We start from the raw sequence: 15,630 nt of genomic DNA, 5'->3' as shown, positions 1-15,630 counted from the left end.
GGTAGGTAGGTAGGTAGGTAGGTAGGTAGGGGTAAAGTGACTGCATGGATAATAAAAAGCGAGTAGTAGCAGTGGCTTGGGGGTAGAAGACAACATATGACCTGTGCAATGTTCATGTTTTATATTGTGAGTATAGCTCTAGAGACCTGGGAGGATGGTAATGTGGGACTGGGAGTGTTGAAACTATATGATGGGAGTGTACACTGCACACTGTGCATATGAATTTATCCCAATTGTCTCTTCAGATCTTCTGGCCTCCATTGAGAAACATCTTCATCCCAGTGTTTCTCAACTGCTGGTTAGCCAAGTGTGCCCTGGAGAATATGATTGTGAGTATATGCTACAGCCATAACGCAGCAGTCAAAACTGGACAGAACTGGTTGCAATGATGTCATAATGATGTAGTTTTGTTGGCAGGGAATACATGAGTTCTCCCTATTAAAATGCTTCAGCTTTCAGATTATGCTGAATATAGCCTGCTTGCAGAATAGTTGCTATAGAATAACTTAACTCTGCATTATGTGGGTGTAGAAGAGCCCTGGTAAGAATTCCCTGGTTATGAATAGTCTGTAGATTCCCTGTCAGTTTAAGAAAAAACGTTTTAGGAAGGCAGACCATCAATGAGTATAGATTTGAGCAAGAGCCTGCATGTATCTCTGTGGACACCTGGTTAGGTCCAGGGCCAAGGAGACCAGTTCTGAGAGGGAGAACAGGTCCAGCCTGGAGAGGTTGAAGGGGAGGCTTCAGCCAAATAGAAACATTAACATGGGACATGTTGGGTAGGTAGCTTGAAGAGACTGAAGTGGGGGTTCAGCCAAACAGAAACATTAACAAAGGACATGTTGGGTAGGTAGCTTGAAGAGACTGAAGTGGGGCTTCAGCCAAACAGAAACATTAACAAGGTATGAAGGGACATGGTGGGTATGTAGCTTGAAGAGACTGAAGTGGGGCTTCAGCCAAACAGAAACATTAACAAGGTGTGACATGGGCTGCATGTTCACTGCTTGTATGCTGTATGAAAGGTTGACTGCATCAGTATCAAAGTAACCAGCAAGGCAGATAGGTTTTAAAGCGAGATAAATAGACAGATAGATGGTGCAGTAGATGGAGCAGACTGACAGACTGACAGACTAGCCAGGACAGCAGACCAACTGACTGACCAACCGATTTAACATGAACCCTAACCCTCTCTCTGTATCTCTCCTTCCCTCGCTCTGCTTCTATCCCTCCCCCCTCTTTACCATCAGAATGATCTCCATCGTGCCATTCAGAGGACCCACTCGGCCATGTTCAACCAGGTTCTCATCCTCATCTGCACCCTACTCTGCCTGGTCTTCACTGGGTATGTGTCCTCTGATCCCAGCCTCTCTTCCCTGGAGCTTCCTAAATCTGGGCTCATGGGCCACAACTCATTCCACAAAGCTGTTCCCTACCATCTGCCCTTTTTCATTCCCACTCACAGATCTGATAGAATCTGGTTAAGGGTAAGCAACATTGAAAAAAAGAGGTGGACTTGGTTGTAATGACAACATCAACAACCAGCTTGGCCCACAGATAGTTTTCTCATGCCCAGTTTTCTCATGCCCAGTTGTTTCAGATCTGTGAAGGGGAGTGAACAAGGGCATCTAGGAGGAAACAACTTTCTGGAATGAAATACAGCCCCTGATCTCCCCCTTCATCCCTGGTGCTCCCTGGGACCTTCTCCTCTCCTCCATCCACTGACATCTTGACTCCTCATTATCCAATACAGGAAATTAACTGAGGAAGTCAGGCAGAACAGATAGCAGAATCAATGGTGTGATTCTCACTGATTCAACAGGTCAGAGCAGAAGTGTTGTGGTGCATCGATCGTTGGGAATGTAGGGTTTTGATCCTTAATCTGCCAGGCTGAATTTCAATGTAGATAGTATATGTATGTCAAACTCTCTGTTTAAATATCACAAGTGATGAGATCAGTAGGACTCAGGCCAAGGCCAAGTAAGTTAGGTTACGTTGGATCATCATTATGTGTAATTCACCTTTCTCTTAGACTTTTTGATTTTTAATTTTATTTCACAAGGCAAGTAAGTTAAGAACAAATTCTTATTTACAATGACGGCCTACACCGCCAAACCCGGACGATGCAGGGCCAATTGTGCGCCGCCCTATGGGACTCCCAGTCACAGCCGGTTGTGATACAGCCTGGATTCAAACCAGGGTGTCTGTAGTGACACCTCAAGCGCTGAGATGCAGTGCCTTAGACCGCTGTGCCACTCGGGAGCCATTGATCATTCAATGTGTCCATGTTTTAATTGAACCAGTCCTTATTCAAATAAGCTCACTGCTCTTTCCTCGTGCAAACAGATGCCGGATCTTCCTCACAGGAGGAAAATAATCCTGCTGCAGGAGGATTTGAATAAATATTTAAAAAGTATAATCACAGCCAGGGGGCAACTGGAAGCAGTGTTTGAAGGCTATACAATGCAGTACCGTACCTAGGGGGCTATGGTTCGGGTAAGGCTCCGCTAACCGACCGACCTCATACCATCCAGTATCCTCAAGGCTTGCTAGAGCGTTGTGACCTGACATAGTGCAGTGGTCTGAGCAGCAAGCTTCAGTGCCGAGTATCAGAAGTTCACGCCCGGTTCTGGCCAATCATTTTAACACTTTGTGTGAAAGGAAACTAATGTTGGTGTAGCCTACTGACTCTTATCATTCTATTCATTCCCTATTTGAGTTATCCAACAGTGTCTGATATGGTCATTTCTTATCAAGATCGGGGGTATAATAACCTTGGACTGTCCATATTTGAAATGTGTAACTACATCAAGTCTATCTGGGGATTGAGTTATTTGTGCCAGAAGGCCCGTGGGCCGTAATCAAACCCACGCAGACACAGTAGGCCTATATGTTCGCACTGAAGGCAGCAGCCCTAACTGCTAGACTACCCCAGGCCACAATTGAACTCAATTTTGACAGTTCATTCGTAATTTTGACAGTTCATTTGTAACTTTGACAGTTCATTCGTATTGCCTACCTCCTCATGCATTTTGCATACACTGTATATAGACTTTATTTTCTCCATGTGTAACTCTGTGTTGTTGTCTGTGTCACACTTCTTTGCTTTATCTTGGCCAGGTTGCAGTTGCAAATGAGAACTTGTTCTCAACTAGCCTACCTGGTTAAATAAAGGTGAAATAAATAAATAAAATAAAAAACTTTAAGATACACTTGACACTGTATATGAAACGACGGTTGTTGATGTGTATGGCTGTGTTTCAGACAGATTTTATACGTTTGAATGTTGCAGTAGTAGGAGCTAGGGTTAGTGTTTGAGCGAGCGAGAGATAACATTATTTTGATAGCAAACCCTGAACCCAATGACTCGACTGTCCCCGCATGGAGAGAAAGACAACTGTTCATTTTCAGCCACGCACGGAGCTCATTTAGAATTGCATCTGGAAAATTCCCTGTGACTTAAGGATCGATCAAGTTAAGATCCGACATCTGAAGCTCTGAGTTCCGGCATTATAGTGGTTCCATAACGCGAATTCAGCAACATACGATGTCAATCATCTGTGCTCGCGAGACTACCTTGTGCAAAATGTCACCCTTAAATGTGAAATCCCTCTCCTCCTTCCAGGGCATGTGGTATCCAGCATCTTGAGAGAGCGTCCAATCAGAACCTGACTCTGTTCAACTCTCTGTATTTCTGCATTGTCACCTTCTCTACTGTGGGCTATGGTGACGTCACACCTCATATCTGGCCCTCTCAGCTGCTGGTGGTTATTCTCATCTGTGTGGCTCTCGTGGTCCTCCCGCTACAGGTATGACACTGTATATAACAGTGCTTACACAATAGCCTATTACCACAGCTGTTTTCCAAGGATAATTTCACAAGATTTCATTTGTATTTGTATTTATTAGGGATCTCCATTAGTTTCTGTCAAGGCAGCAGCTACTCTTCCTGGGGTTTATTAGGGATCTCCATTAGTTTCTGCCAAGGCAGCAGCTACTCTTCCTGGGGTTTATTAGGGATCTCCATTAGTTTCTGTCAAGGCAGCAGCTACTCTTCCTGGGGTTTATTAGGGATCTCCATTAGTTTCTGTCAAGGCAGCAGCTACTCTTCCTGGGGTTTATTAGGGATCTCCATTAGTTTCTGTCAAGGCAGCAGCCACTCTTCCTGGGGTTTATTAGGGATCTCCATTAGTTTCTGTCAAGGCAGCAGCTACTCTTCCTGGGGTTTATTAGGGATCTCCATTAGTTTCTGTCAAGGCAGCAGCTACTCTTCCTGGGGTTTATTAGGGATCTCCATTAGTTTCTGCCAAGGCAGCAGCTACTCTTCCTGGGGTTTATTAGGGATCTCCATTAGTTTCTGCCAAGGCAGCAGCTACTCTTCCTGGGGTTTATTAGGGATCTCCATTAGTTTCTGCCAAGGCAGCAGCTACTCTTCCTGGGGTTTATTAGGGATCTCCATTAGTTTCTGCCAAGGCAGCAGCTACTCTTCCTGGGGTTTATTAGGGATCTCCATTAGTTTCTGTCAAGGCAGCAGCTACTCTTCCTGGGGTTTATTAGGGATCTCCATTAGTTTCTGCCAAGGCAGCAGCTACTCTTCCTGGGGTTTATTAGGGATCTCCATTAGTTTCTGCCAAGGCAGCAGCTACTCTTCCTGGGGTTTATTAGGGATCTCCATTAGTTTCTGCCAAGGCAGCAGCTACTCTTCCTGGGGTTTATTAGGGATCTCCATTAGTTTCTGCCAAGGCAGCAGCTACTCTTCCTGGGGTTTATTAGGGATCTCCATTAGTTTCTGCCAAGGCAGCAGCTACTCTTCCTGGGGTTTATTAGGGATCTCCATTAGTTTCTGCCAAGGCAGCAGCTACTCTTCCTGGGGTTTATTAGGGATCTCCATTAGTTTCTGCCAAGGCAGCAGCTACTCTTCCTGGGGTTTATTAGGGATCTCCATTAGTTTCTGCCAAGGCAGCAGCTACTCTTCCTGGGGTTTATTAGGGATCTCCATTAGTTTCTGCCAAGGCAGCAGCTACTCTTCCTGGGGTTTATTAGGGATCTCCATTAGTTTCTGCCAAGGCAGCAGATACTCTTCCTGGCATCCAAACGCAGGGCACATTATATATAAAACACAAGATTAATCATATAACATTATTACACCACTACATATCTACAATACAACAGGTATAATACCACCATACAACAATATTACAATGTACCTGTGTGTAGAGTGTGGGTGCTAGCGTGTGTGTGCGTATGCGTGTGTCTGTTCCTGTGTGTGTAGAGTGTGGGTGCTAGCGTGTGTGTGCGTATGCGTGTGTCTGTGCCTGTGTGTGTAGAGTGTGGGTGCTAGCGTGTCATGCTCCGACCTCATTTGCACCGTCCATCGTCAGTAATGAGAACACAACTCAAAGCTTTGTTCTCGCTGAGAGTGAGGCACAACAACACCTTGTTAGTTATCCTCCTATATCTTAGTTCCAGCAGCAGCCCTCCTCATTAAACCTTTTTATATAGTATGTGGACTAAATCCCCACAGTATAAATTAACTGATGAATAGAATACATAGAAATACATTTGATGAACCTTCCTGCAGCATCAGCAGTTTAACTCCCCACTCTGTCACCCTCCTACCTCTGTCACCCTTCTACCTCTGTCACAATTCTCTTTCTGTCACCCTCCTACCTCTCTCACCCTCCTACCTCTGTCACCCTACTACCTCTCTCACCCTCCTACCTCTGACACCCTCCTACCTCTGTCACCCTTCTCTTTCTGTCACCCTCCTACCTCTGTCACACTCCTACCTCTGTCACCCTCCTACCTCTCTCACCCTCCTACCTCTGTCACCCTTCTCTTTCTGTCACCCTTCTACCTCTCTCACCCTCCTACCTCTGTCACCCTCCTACCTCTGTCACCCTTCTCTTTCTGTCACCCTCCTACCTCTCTCACCCTCCTACCTCTGTCACCCTCCTACCTCTGTCACCCTTCTCTTTCTGTCACCCTCCTACCTCTGTCACCCTTCTCTTTCTGTCACCCTCCTACCTCTGTCACCCTTCTCTTTCTGTCACCCTCCTACCTCTGTCACACTCCTACCTCTGTCACCCTCCTACCTCTCTCACCCTCCTACCTCTGTCACCCTTCTCTTTCTGTCACCCTTCTACCTCTCTCACCCTCCTACCTCTGTCACCCTCCTACCTCTGTCACCCTCCTACCTCTCTCACCCTTCTACCTCTCTCACCCTCCTACCTCTGTCACCCTCCTACCTCTGTCACCCTTCTCGTTCTGTCACCCTCCTACCTCTCTCACCCTCCTACCTCTGTCACCCTCCTACTTCTGTCACCCTCCTACCTCTCTCAGCCTCCTACCTCTGTCACCCTCCTACCTCTGTCACCCTCCTACCTCTGTCACCCTCCTACCTCTGTCACCCTCCTACCTCTCTCACCCTCCTACTTCTGTCACCCTCCTACTTCTGTCACCCTTCTCTTTCTGTCACCCTTCTACCTCTGTCACCCTCCTACCTCTGTCACCCTTCTCTTTCTGTCACCCTCCTACCTCTGTCACCCTCCTACCTCTGTCACCCTCCTACTTCTGTCACCCTCCTACCTCTGTCACCCTCCTACCTCTGTCACCCTTCTCTTTCTGTCACCCTCCTACCTCTGTCACCCTCCTACCTCTGTCACCCTTCTCTTTCTGTCACCCTCCTACCTCTGTCACCCTCCTACCTCTCTCACCCTCCTACCTCTGTCACCCTTCTCTTTCTCTCACCCTCCTACCTCTCTCACCCTCCTACCTCTGTCACCCTTCTCTTTCTGTCACCCTCCTACCTCTGTCACCCTTCTCTTTATGTCACCCTCCTACCTCTGTCACCCTTCTCTTTCTGTCACCCTCCTAACATATTATGCCGTAAGTGTATTACAAACCGTACAGTAGGTTGTTTTAACCTCAAATATGTGTGTGTGTGTGTGTGTGCGTGTGTGTGTGTGTGTGTCAGTTTGAGGAGTTGGCCTATCTGTGGATGGAGCGTCAGAAGTCAGGAGGGAACTACAGCAGACACCGTGCCCAGACAGAGAAACACGCCGTCCTGTGTGTCAGCTCTCTGAAGATAGACTTGCTCATGGACTTCCTCAATGAGTTCTACGCTCATCCTAGATTACAGGTCGGTCTACAGGAATAGAAGAAGGCAATGTTATTTGGTACGTCTCTACAGGAATAGAAGAAGGCAATGTTATTTGGTACGTCTCTACAGTAATAGAAGAAGGCAATGTTATTGGTAGGTCTCTACAGTAATAGAGAGGCTATGATATTGGTAGGTCTCTACAGTAATAGAGAGGCTATGATATTGGTAGGTCTCTACAGTATTAGAGGAAGACTATGATATTGGTAGGTCTCTACAGTAATAGAGAGGCTATGATATTGGTAGGTCTCTACAGTAATAGAGAGGCTATGATATTGGTAGGTCTCTACAGTAATAGAGGAAGGCTATGATATTGGTAGGTCTCTACAGTAATAGAGGAAGACTATGATATTGGTAGGTCTCTACAGTAATAGAGGAAGAAAATGATATTGGTAGGTCTCTACAGTAATAGAGAGGCTATGACATTGGTAGGTCTCTACAGGAATAGAGAGGCTATGAAATTGGTAGGTCTCTACAGTATTAGAGAGGCTATGATATTGGTAGGTCTCTACAGTATTAGAGGAAGGCTATGATATTGGTAGGTATCTACAGTAATAGAGAGGCTATGATATTGGTAGGTCTCTACAGTAATAGAGGAAGGCTATGATATTGGTAGGTCTCTACAGCAATAGAAAGGCTATGATATTGGTAGGTCTCTACAGTAATAGAGAGGCTATGACATTGGTAGGTCTCTACAGGAATAGAGAGGCTATGAAATTGGTAGGTCTCTACAGCAATAGAGAGGCTATGATATTGGTAGGTCTCTACAGTATTAGAGGAAGGCTATGATATTGGTAGGTATCTACAGTAATAGAGAGGCTATGATATTGGTAGGTCTCTACAGTAATAGAGGAAGGCTATGATATTGGTAGGTCTCTACAGCAATAGAAAGGCTATGACATTGGTAGGTCTCTACAGTAATAGAGAGGCTATGATATTGGTAGGTCTCTACAGGAATAGAGGAAGACTATGATATTTGTAGGTCTCTACAGGAATAGAGGAAGGCTATGATATTGGTAGGTCTCTACAGTAATAGAGAGGCTATAATATTGGTAGGTCTCTACAGTAATAGAGGAAGGCTATGTTATTTGGTTGGTCTCTACAGTAATAGCGCCCTTGTTCAGGGCTATGTTATTTGGTAGGTCTCTACAGGAATAGAGCCCTTGTTCAGGGCTATGTTATTTGGTAGGTCTCTACAGGAATAGAGCCCTTGTTCAGGGCTATGTTATTTGGTAGGTCTCTACAGGAATAGAGCCCTTGTTCAGGGCTATGTTATTTGGTAGGTCTCTACAGGAATAGAGCCCTTGTTCAGGGCTATGTTATTTGGTAGGTCTCTACAGGAATAGAGCCCTTGTTCAGGGCTATGTTATTTGGTAGGTCTCTACAGGAATAGAGCCCTTGTTCAGGGCTATGTTATTTGGTAGGTCTCTACAGGAATAGAGCCCTTGTTCAGGGCTATGTTATTTGGTAGGTCTCTACAGGAATAGAGCCCTTGTTCAGGGCTATGTTATTTGGTAGGTCTCTACAGGAATAGAGCCCTTGTTCAGGGCTATGTTATTTGGTAGGTCTCTACAGGAATAGAGCCCTTGTTCAGGGCTATGTTATTTGGTAGGTCTCTACAGGAATAGAGCCCTTGTTCAGGGCTATGTTATTTGGTAGGTCTCTACAGTAGTAGAGCCCTTGTTCAGGGCTATGTTATTTGGTAGGTCTCTACAGGAATAGAGCCCTTGTTCAGGGCTATGTTATTTGGTAGGTCTCTACAGGAATAGAGCCCTTGTTCAGGGCTATGTTATTTGGTAGGTCTCTACAGGAATAGAGCCCTTGTTCAGGGCTATGTTATTTGGTAGGTCTCTACAGGAATAGAGCCCTTGTTCAGGGCTATGTTATTTGGTAGGTCTCTACAGTAATAGAGCCCTTGTTCAGGGCTATGTTATTTGGTAGGTCTCTACAGGAATAGAGCCCTTTGTAACGGCTTTCTTCCTGGGAAGGAGAGGCGGACCAAAACGCAGCATCGTTAGAGTTCATGTTATTTTAATAAGGTAACTCAACATGAACAGAATACAAAACAATAAACGTGAAAAACCAAAACAGGCCTAACTGGTGCAGAAAACTCCTGATGGAGTCTGCAAAAGACCTGAGACTGGGACGGAGATTTGTCTTCCAACAAGACAATGATCCAAAACATAAAGCAAAATCTACAATGGAATGGTTCAAAAATAAACATATCCAGGTGTTAGAATGGCCAAGTCAACGTCCAGACCTGAATCCAATTGAGAATCTGTGGAAAGAACTGAAAACTGCTGTTCACAAATGCTCTCCATCCAACCTCACTGAGCTCGAGCTGTTTTGCAAGGAGGAATGGGAAAAAATTTCAGTCTCTCGATGTGCAAAACTGATAGAGACATACCCCAAGCGACTTACAGCTGTAATCGCAGCAAAAGGTGGCGCTACAAAGTATTAACTTAAGGGGGCTGAATAATTTTGCACGCCCAATTTTTCAGTTTTTGATTTGTTAAAAAAGTTTGAAATATCCAATAAATGTCATTCCACTTCATGATTGTGTCCCACTTCACAAAAAAATACAGTTTTATATCTTTATGTTTGAAGCCTGAAATGTGGCAAAAGGTCGCAAAGTTCAAGGGGGCCAAATACTTTCGCAAGGCACTGTATCTACCCTGCTCTCCTGATGTTAGGTATATAACAGGTATCTACCCTGCTCTCCTTATGTTAGGTATCTAACAGGTATCTACCCTGCTCTCCTGATGTTAGGTGTCTAACAGGTATCTACCCTGCAGGACTACTATGTGGTGATCCTGTGCCCTACGGAGATGGACATCCAGGTGCGCCGTGTCCTCCAGATCCCCCTGTGGTCCCAGAGGGTCATCTATCTCCAGGGCTCAGCGCTCAAAGACACAGACCTCATGAGGGCCAAGTGAGTGACCCACCGCCCACTGGGCCTAAAGAGTCTCGATGGGAGAGAAGGGCAGTGTTCCGCAGGGGAACGTTGTGGAATACATAGAAAGAAACATCACTTTGACAGCTCCATTCTATAACGGTTTTATTTGCAAAAAGAGGGTTCCAATACGGTTCTTCGGCCGTCCCCATAGGAGAACACTTTTTGGATCCAGTTAGAACCCTTTGTGGTTCCAGGTATAACTATTTTGTGTTCCATGTAGAAACCTACGACAACCTGGAACCAAAAAGTTCAAGTTCTAAAAAGCACATTTTTTTCTAAGAGTGTAAAGGGAAGCAAGGGGCATCAGAGAAGATCATAACACCATCCGTTCAGGTCACAGAGGCCTGAGTTGGTAATTGCAGATCAGATTAAACCTCTAATGAGCCTGTTGTTGAGTCCTCACAGTTCAGTTACGGGTTGATAGGCTTTCTGATCTCAGATATGAATCTAGAGTCTGTGAGTGAGTTTGTGCACCTTGTGCTGCTGACAGATAAGAGAGTGGTAAAGTCAAGAAAGGTCAGTCAAAGGTGTTAATTCTGTTGGCTAGTCCTCTCCTAGTATATCAGTGCAATGGGATTTCTCCGTACGGCTCACTCTCATCACAACAGCCAAGTTCATATGCATCAACACAAATCATAGCTGAGATCGATCACATCAAATCGTGTTGGCAGTGTTAGCAGTGGCAGAAGTTGCCCTGTCAGGAACACAATACAGGAAGCCATTGATATATGCAGCTGCTCTGATTTTATTGTAGTCGTAGGGTGGATGTTAAGGGGTGGTGATGGATGGTTGAATTGTGGTAATACTGCTTGTCTCCATGAGAGGAAACTGGGATGGCATGACATTTACCCTGTCCAATGCAGCACAGGACTGCATGGTCGTTCAGTGATAACAGTCATAAATTCACCCAGCAGCTCACCCATCCACTCTGCCGTTATCACATGAAAATACTCTGATGAAAACCATGACAGTAATACAGTGTGACAATACGGTGAACATTACAACAGCATGCAGATTTTAGCCTCTTAGCTTTTCTCTCGGACAGTTCTCACTAATATTACCTGTCTGAAGCTTCCCTGGCCCTGGTGTGTGTGTGTGTGTGTGTGTGTGTGTGTGTGTGTGTGTGTGTGTGTGTGTGTGTGTGTGTGTGTGTGTGTGTGTGTGTGTGTGTGTGTGTGTGTGTGTGTGTGTGTGTGTGTGTGTGTGTGTGTGTGTGTGTGTGTTTCTGTTAAACCAGTTTGTTTCCTACAGGATGGATGATGCAGAAGCCTGTTTTATCCTGAGCAGTAGGAATGAGGTGGACCGCACTGCGGCTGTAAGTTTATTATCAGGCTCATGACTTCATAATTAGCGCATTGCAATCCTTACTCAATACATGAATTGAGTTGTGATTGCAATGAACTGAATATTTCCACTCTAACTCAGTGAGATTGTGCGTATTGGACCTGTGGCTTAAGAACTATTTAACTTTTCCACTCAGCTGATTTTACAAAATGGACAGAAATGAAAAATAAGTATTGGATTTATAAACTCATATTGTATGCACATAACAGTCCGGCTGGCCTCATAAAAGGACTCGGGACGGCAATCGAAATTACATTTCCGGTTGAGTGAGGGTGAAAGTGTTAGAAGTAGCAGATGGAAATGAATGTTGTTTTGTCCTGCAGGACCACCAGACCATCCTCAGAGCCTGGGCTGTGAAGGACTTTGCCCCAAACTGCCCCCTGTATGTCCAGATACTCAAACCAGAGAACAAATTCCACGTGAAGTTTGCTGGTGAGCTTTCCTTGCTCTCTCTGTCTCTTTCTATCAGTCTCCCTGTCCCTCTGTCTCTTTCTATCAGGCTCCCATTCCCTCTCTCTCTCTGTCTCCCTATCCCTCTCTCTCTCTCAGTCTCCCTGTCCCAATCTCTCTTTCTATCAGTCTCCCTGTCCCTCTCTCTCTTTCTCTCAGTCTTCCTGTCCCTCTCTCTGTTTCTCTCACGCTCCCTGTCCCTCTCTCTCAGTCTCCCTGTCCCTCTCTCTATTTCTCTCAGTCTCCCTGTCCCTCTCTCTCTTTCTATCAGTCTCCCTGTCCCTCTCTCTATTTTTATCAGTCTCCCTGTCCCTCTCTCTCTCTGTCTCCATGTCCCTCTCTCTCTTTCTCTCAGTCTCCCTGTCCCTCTCTCTCTTTCTCTCAGTCTCCCTGTCCCCCTCTCTCTTTCTATCAGTCTCCCTGTCCCTCTCTTTCTCTCAGTCTCCCTGTCCCTCTCTCTCTTTCTCTCAGTCTCCCTGTCCCTCTCTCTCTTTCTATCAGTCTCCCTGTCCTTCTCTCTCTTCTCTCCCTGTCTCTTAGACTGTTGTCTCCCTGTCTCTTAGACTGTTGTCTCCCTGTCCCTCTCTCTCTTTCTCTCAGTCTCCCTGTCTCTTAGACTGTTGTCTCCTGGTCCCTCTCTCTCTTTTTTACTCTCTTTCTCCAACTCTGTGTTTTGCTCCCTCCCCTCAGTCCCCCCCATCCCCAGCTCCCTCCCCTCAGTCCCCCCCTTACCCAGCTCCCTCCCCTCAGTCCCCCCCATCCCCAGCTCCCTCCCCTCAGTCCCCCCCATCCCCAGCTCCCTCCCCTCAGTCCCCCCCATCCCCAGCTCCCTCCCCTCAGTCCCCCCCATCCCCAGCTCCCTCCCCTCAGCCCCCCCCATCCCCAGCTCCCTCCCCTCTGTCCCCCCCATCCCCAGCTCCCTCCCCTCAGTCCCCCCCATCCCCAGCTCCCTCTCTCCATCTCTGTCCGGTGCATTCCTTTCAAAACAAAGTTGTTACATCACCTATTTGCTCTGGCTTGCAGTATTCTGTTTTATTTGTTAGATCACGTAGTGTGTGAGGAGGAATTCAAGTTCGCCATGCTGGCCCTGAACTGTGTTTGTCCAGCCACATCCACACTGGTCACACTCCTGGTGCACACTTCCAGAGGACAGTGAGTACACCCATTAAAACACTGATGATTCTCTCCTCCTACTGAAAACTCCACAATGAGGTATCACTATTGAAACCATAAACCTCAATCTTTGGGTTTGTGAGAAAGCGTTCTACAAATAAAATGCCTTATTATACAGAGATCGTTGCAGGTTTTGTTTTGTGAATGAGGTGTCCTCCTTTGTAAACAAGTCCCAAGTTGCTACGACAACAACAACAGGCACATTTGTCATTAGTCTAAAGCACGTACCTAATTAATGACTCCTCCCTGAAATCTACTGCGTTGCCATAAACTTTACCTTGGGCCTCCACACTCATCAATCTCACTGCGCGCTGCCATCAACACCAAGCCAAGATGATAAAATCTTTTCAGCATCCTTATAATATCAACAGCTTGACGCAGCAGAGAATCCATTCTTATCCTCTTTATGGAAATAATTAGAAAGGCTATGTCATACATGGTGACAGGTTTTTTGGGAAAAGACAACTCCAATAAATTAGTTTTCTCTGAAGTCATCAGATTGATTAAAAGGTTAAAAGGTAGAGAGAAAGAGAAGAGACGGAGTGAGAGAGAGTGAGAGAGAGAGAGAGAGTGAGAGAGAAAGAGAGAGAGTGAGAGAGTGAGAGAGAGTGAGAGAGAGAGTGAGAGAGTGAGAGCATGAGAGAGAGAGAATGAGAGTGAGAGAATGAGGAGAGAGAATGAGAGAGAATGAGAGAGCGAGAGAGAGTGAGAGAGAATGATAGAGAGAGCGTGAGAGAGAGAGAGAGAGAGAGTAATTGCTGTGTTGGGATGACCTTATTCTCAACAAGGTAATTATTGGTTGGAGTTACAAGCTCATAAAAGTTCAGAAGCAATTTGTTTGATGGAGCTGTCAATCAAGACAAGGAAAGGTGCCGAGTTGCAAATCAAGTCAGGGAATTACAATGAGTTGGGAGATAACTGGTCTAACTTGATTGATAGCCTGAAATTACTTCTTGGTAGCTAGTTATGAGGTTGGGAGATGGGTAACCTTTCTGGGCTAAAGACAACTTCATACAATTCACATGTGGCTTGTAGTATTACAGAGAAACAACAACAAAAAATTATACCAGAAAATACTAAATATATATATTTTTACATTTAACGTTTTTAACAGGACAAATTTGAGGGGCCGCGTGCCCCTACGCGCCATATGGGCATGACCTCTCTGACTATAGTTACTGGAACTGTGCTGGAAAATAAAATATCTCAAACAGCACATTACGGGTCAGGTGGAGACAGTAATGTGAAAATGGTATCAAAGTCTCTACATGATAGTTCATCACTGTCACAGGCCCTCACATTGCTCTAACAGTCCTTCATGTTTCTTTAACATCTCAGGTCAAGGCTTCATCACTCATCTTCATCGCCTTACTTCATCAATCATTTTCATCACCTTACGTCATCAGTCATCTTCATCCCCTTACTTCATCAATCATTTTCATCACCTTACGTCATCAGTCATCTTCATCCCCTTACTTCATCAATCATTTTCATCACCTTACGTCATCAGTCATCTTCATCCCCTTACTTCATCAATCATTTTCATCACATTACTTCATCAGTCATCTTCATCCCCTTACTTCATCAGTCATATTCCTCCCCATTGGGACATAAGGCCACAATGAGTTTTCTCCACTTCTTCTGTTTTTGACTACAGGGAAGGCCAGCTGTCTCCAGAACAGTGGCAGAGGACGTACGGACGGTGCTCGGGGAACGAGGTCTACCATATCCGCCTCTGTGACAGCAAGTTCTTTGGGGAGTATGATGGGAAGAGTTTCACATATGCCTCCTTCCACGCACACAAGAAGTGAGTAGACTTCCTGCCATGGCTTGTATAAGAACTTCTTGCTGTTCTCTGACACTCTGCAAACCTTGAGGACAGCAGTCTTAGTGTCAGTTTCTCCTGGGACTTGATTGATACATGTGTAAATATGTGGCATATTCTTGGGTTTCGATTAGATTAGCTCCCTGGGTATTTGTCTCTTGGTTCATGTCTTCAAGGTTAATCACTCTCTGTCAAACCAAGGCAAACCGGCATAGCCTGTAGCCAGAAGCCCTTTAGAACCAGAGTTGTGCACCACTGGATTACACTAAGCACAGCATACCAGATGGCTGTTCTTCATCTCCCCTCAGGTATGGTGTGTGTCTGATCGGGGTGAAGAGGGAGGACAACAAGAGCATCCTGCTGAACCCTGGTCCTCGCCACATCATGGCTGCCCCAGACACCTGCTACTACATCAACATCACCAAGGAGGAGAACAGCGCCTTCATCTTTAAACAGGAGGAGAAGGACAACAAGGGCCTGCCGGTGGCCGGGCTGTACGATGCCCCCTCCAGGCTGCCTGTACACAGCATCATCGCCAGTATGGGTGAGGAACGAACGGAAGAGGGAGGGAGGGATAGCTTAGTAAAGGGGAGCAGGTGAGAGGGAGGAGGGATGGGTGAGCCTCAGTGTTGGGAGGTAATGAACTACATGTAATGTAACAACTAGTAATTTAATTACAGTACATTTTGCACTAGCTTGGTTATAGTTGATCTAAATTCTAATCTT

General features: G+C 45.7%; 1 protein-coding gene across 5 annotated transcripts in view; it reads left to right on the top strand.

Annotated features, from left to right (window-relative positions):
• LOC110536366 (potassium channel subfamily T member 1) overlaps window positions 1–15,630 on the top strand; it is a 75,614-nt gene that overhangs the window by 34,798 nt on the left and 25,186 nt on the right. For all 5 annotated transcript variants that reach the window (XM_090189161.1, XM_090189159.1, XM_090189160.1 and 2 more), the window contains exons 8-17: window positions 246–329; window positions 1,248–1,342; window positions 3,623–3,806; window positions 6,974–7,138; window positions 9,952–10,088; window positions 11,364–11,427; window positions 11,780–11,888; window positions 12,950–13,058; window positions 14,737–14,886; window positions 15,213–15,448. In XM_090189161.1, coding sequence (XP_090045287.1) covers window positions 246–329; window positions 1,248–1,342; window positions 3,623–3,806; window positions 6,974–7,138; window positions 9,952–10,088; window positions 11,364–11,427; window positions 11,780–11,888; window positions 12,950–13,058; window positions 14,737–14,886; window positions 15,213–15,448 — 1,333 coding nt within the window. The remainder of the gene's footprint in view (window positions 1–245; window positions 330–1,247; window positions 1,343–3,622; window positions 3,807–6,973; window positions 7,139–9,951; window positions 10,089–11,363; window positions 11,428–11,779; window positions 11,889–12,949; window positions 13,059–14,736; window positions 14,887–15,212; window positions 15,449–15,630) is intronic.

This window comes from Oncorhynchus mykiss, chromosome 11 (assembly GCF_057628025.1).
Source record: "Oncorhynchus mykiss isolate SJ-2025 chromosome 11, ASM5762802v1, whole genome shotgun sequence".
Taxonomy (NCBI): Eukaryota; Metazoa; Chordata; class Actinopteri; order Salmoniformes; family Salmonidae; genus Oncorhynchus; species Oncorhynchus mykiss.
Note: the sequence above shows the minus strand (reverse complement) of the source record. Positions and strands in the feature narration are given on the sequence as shown.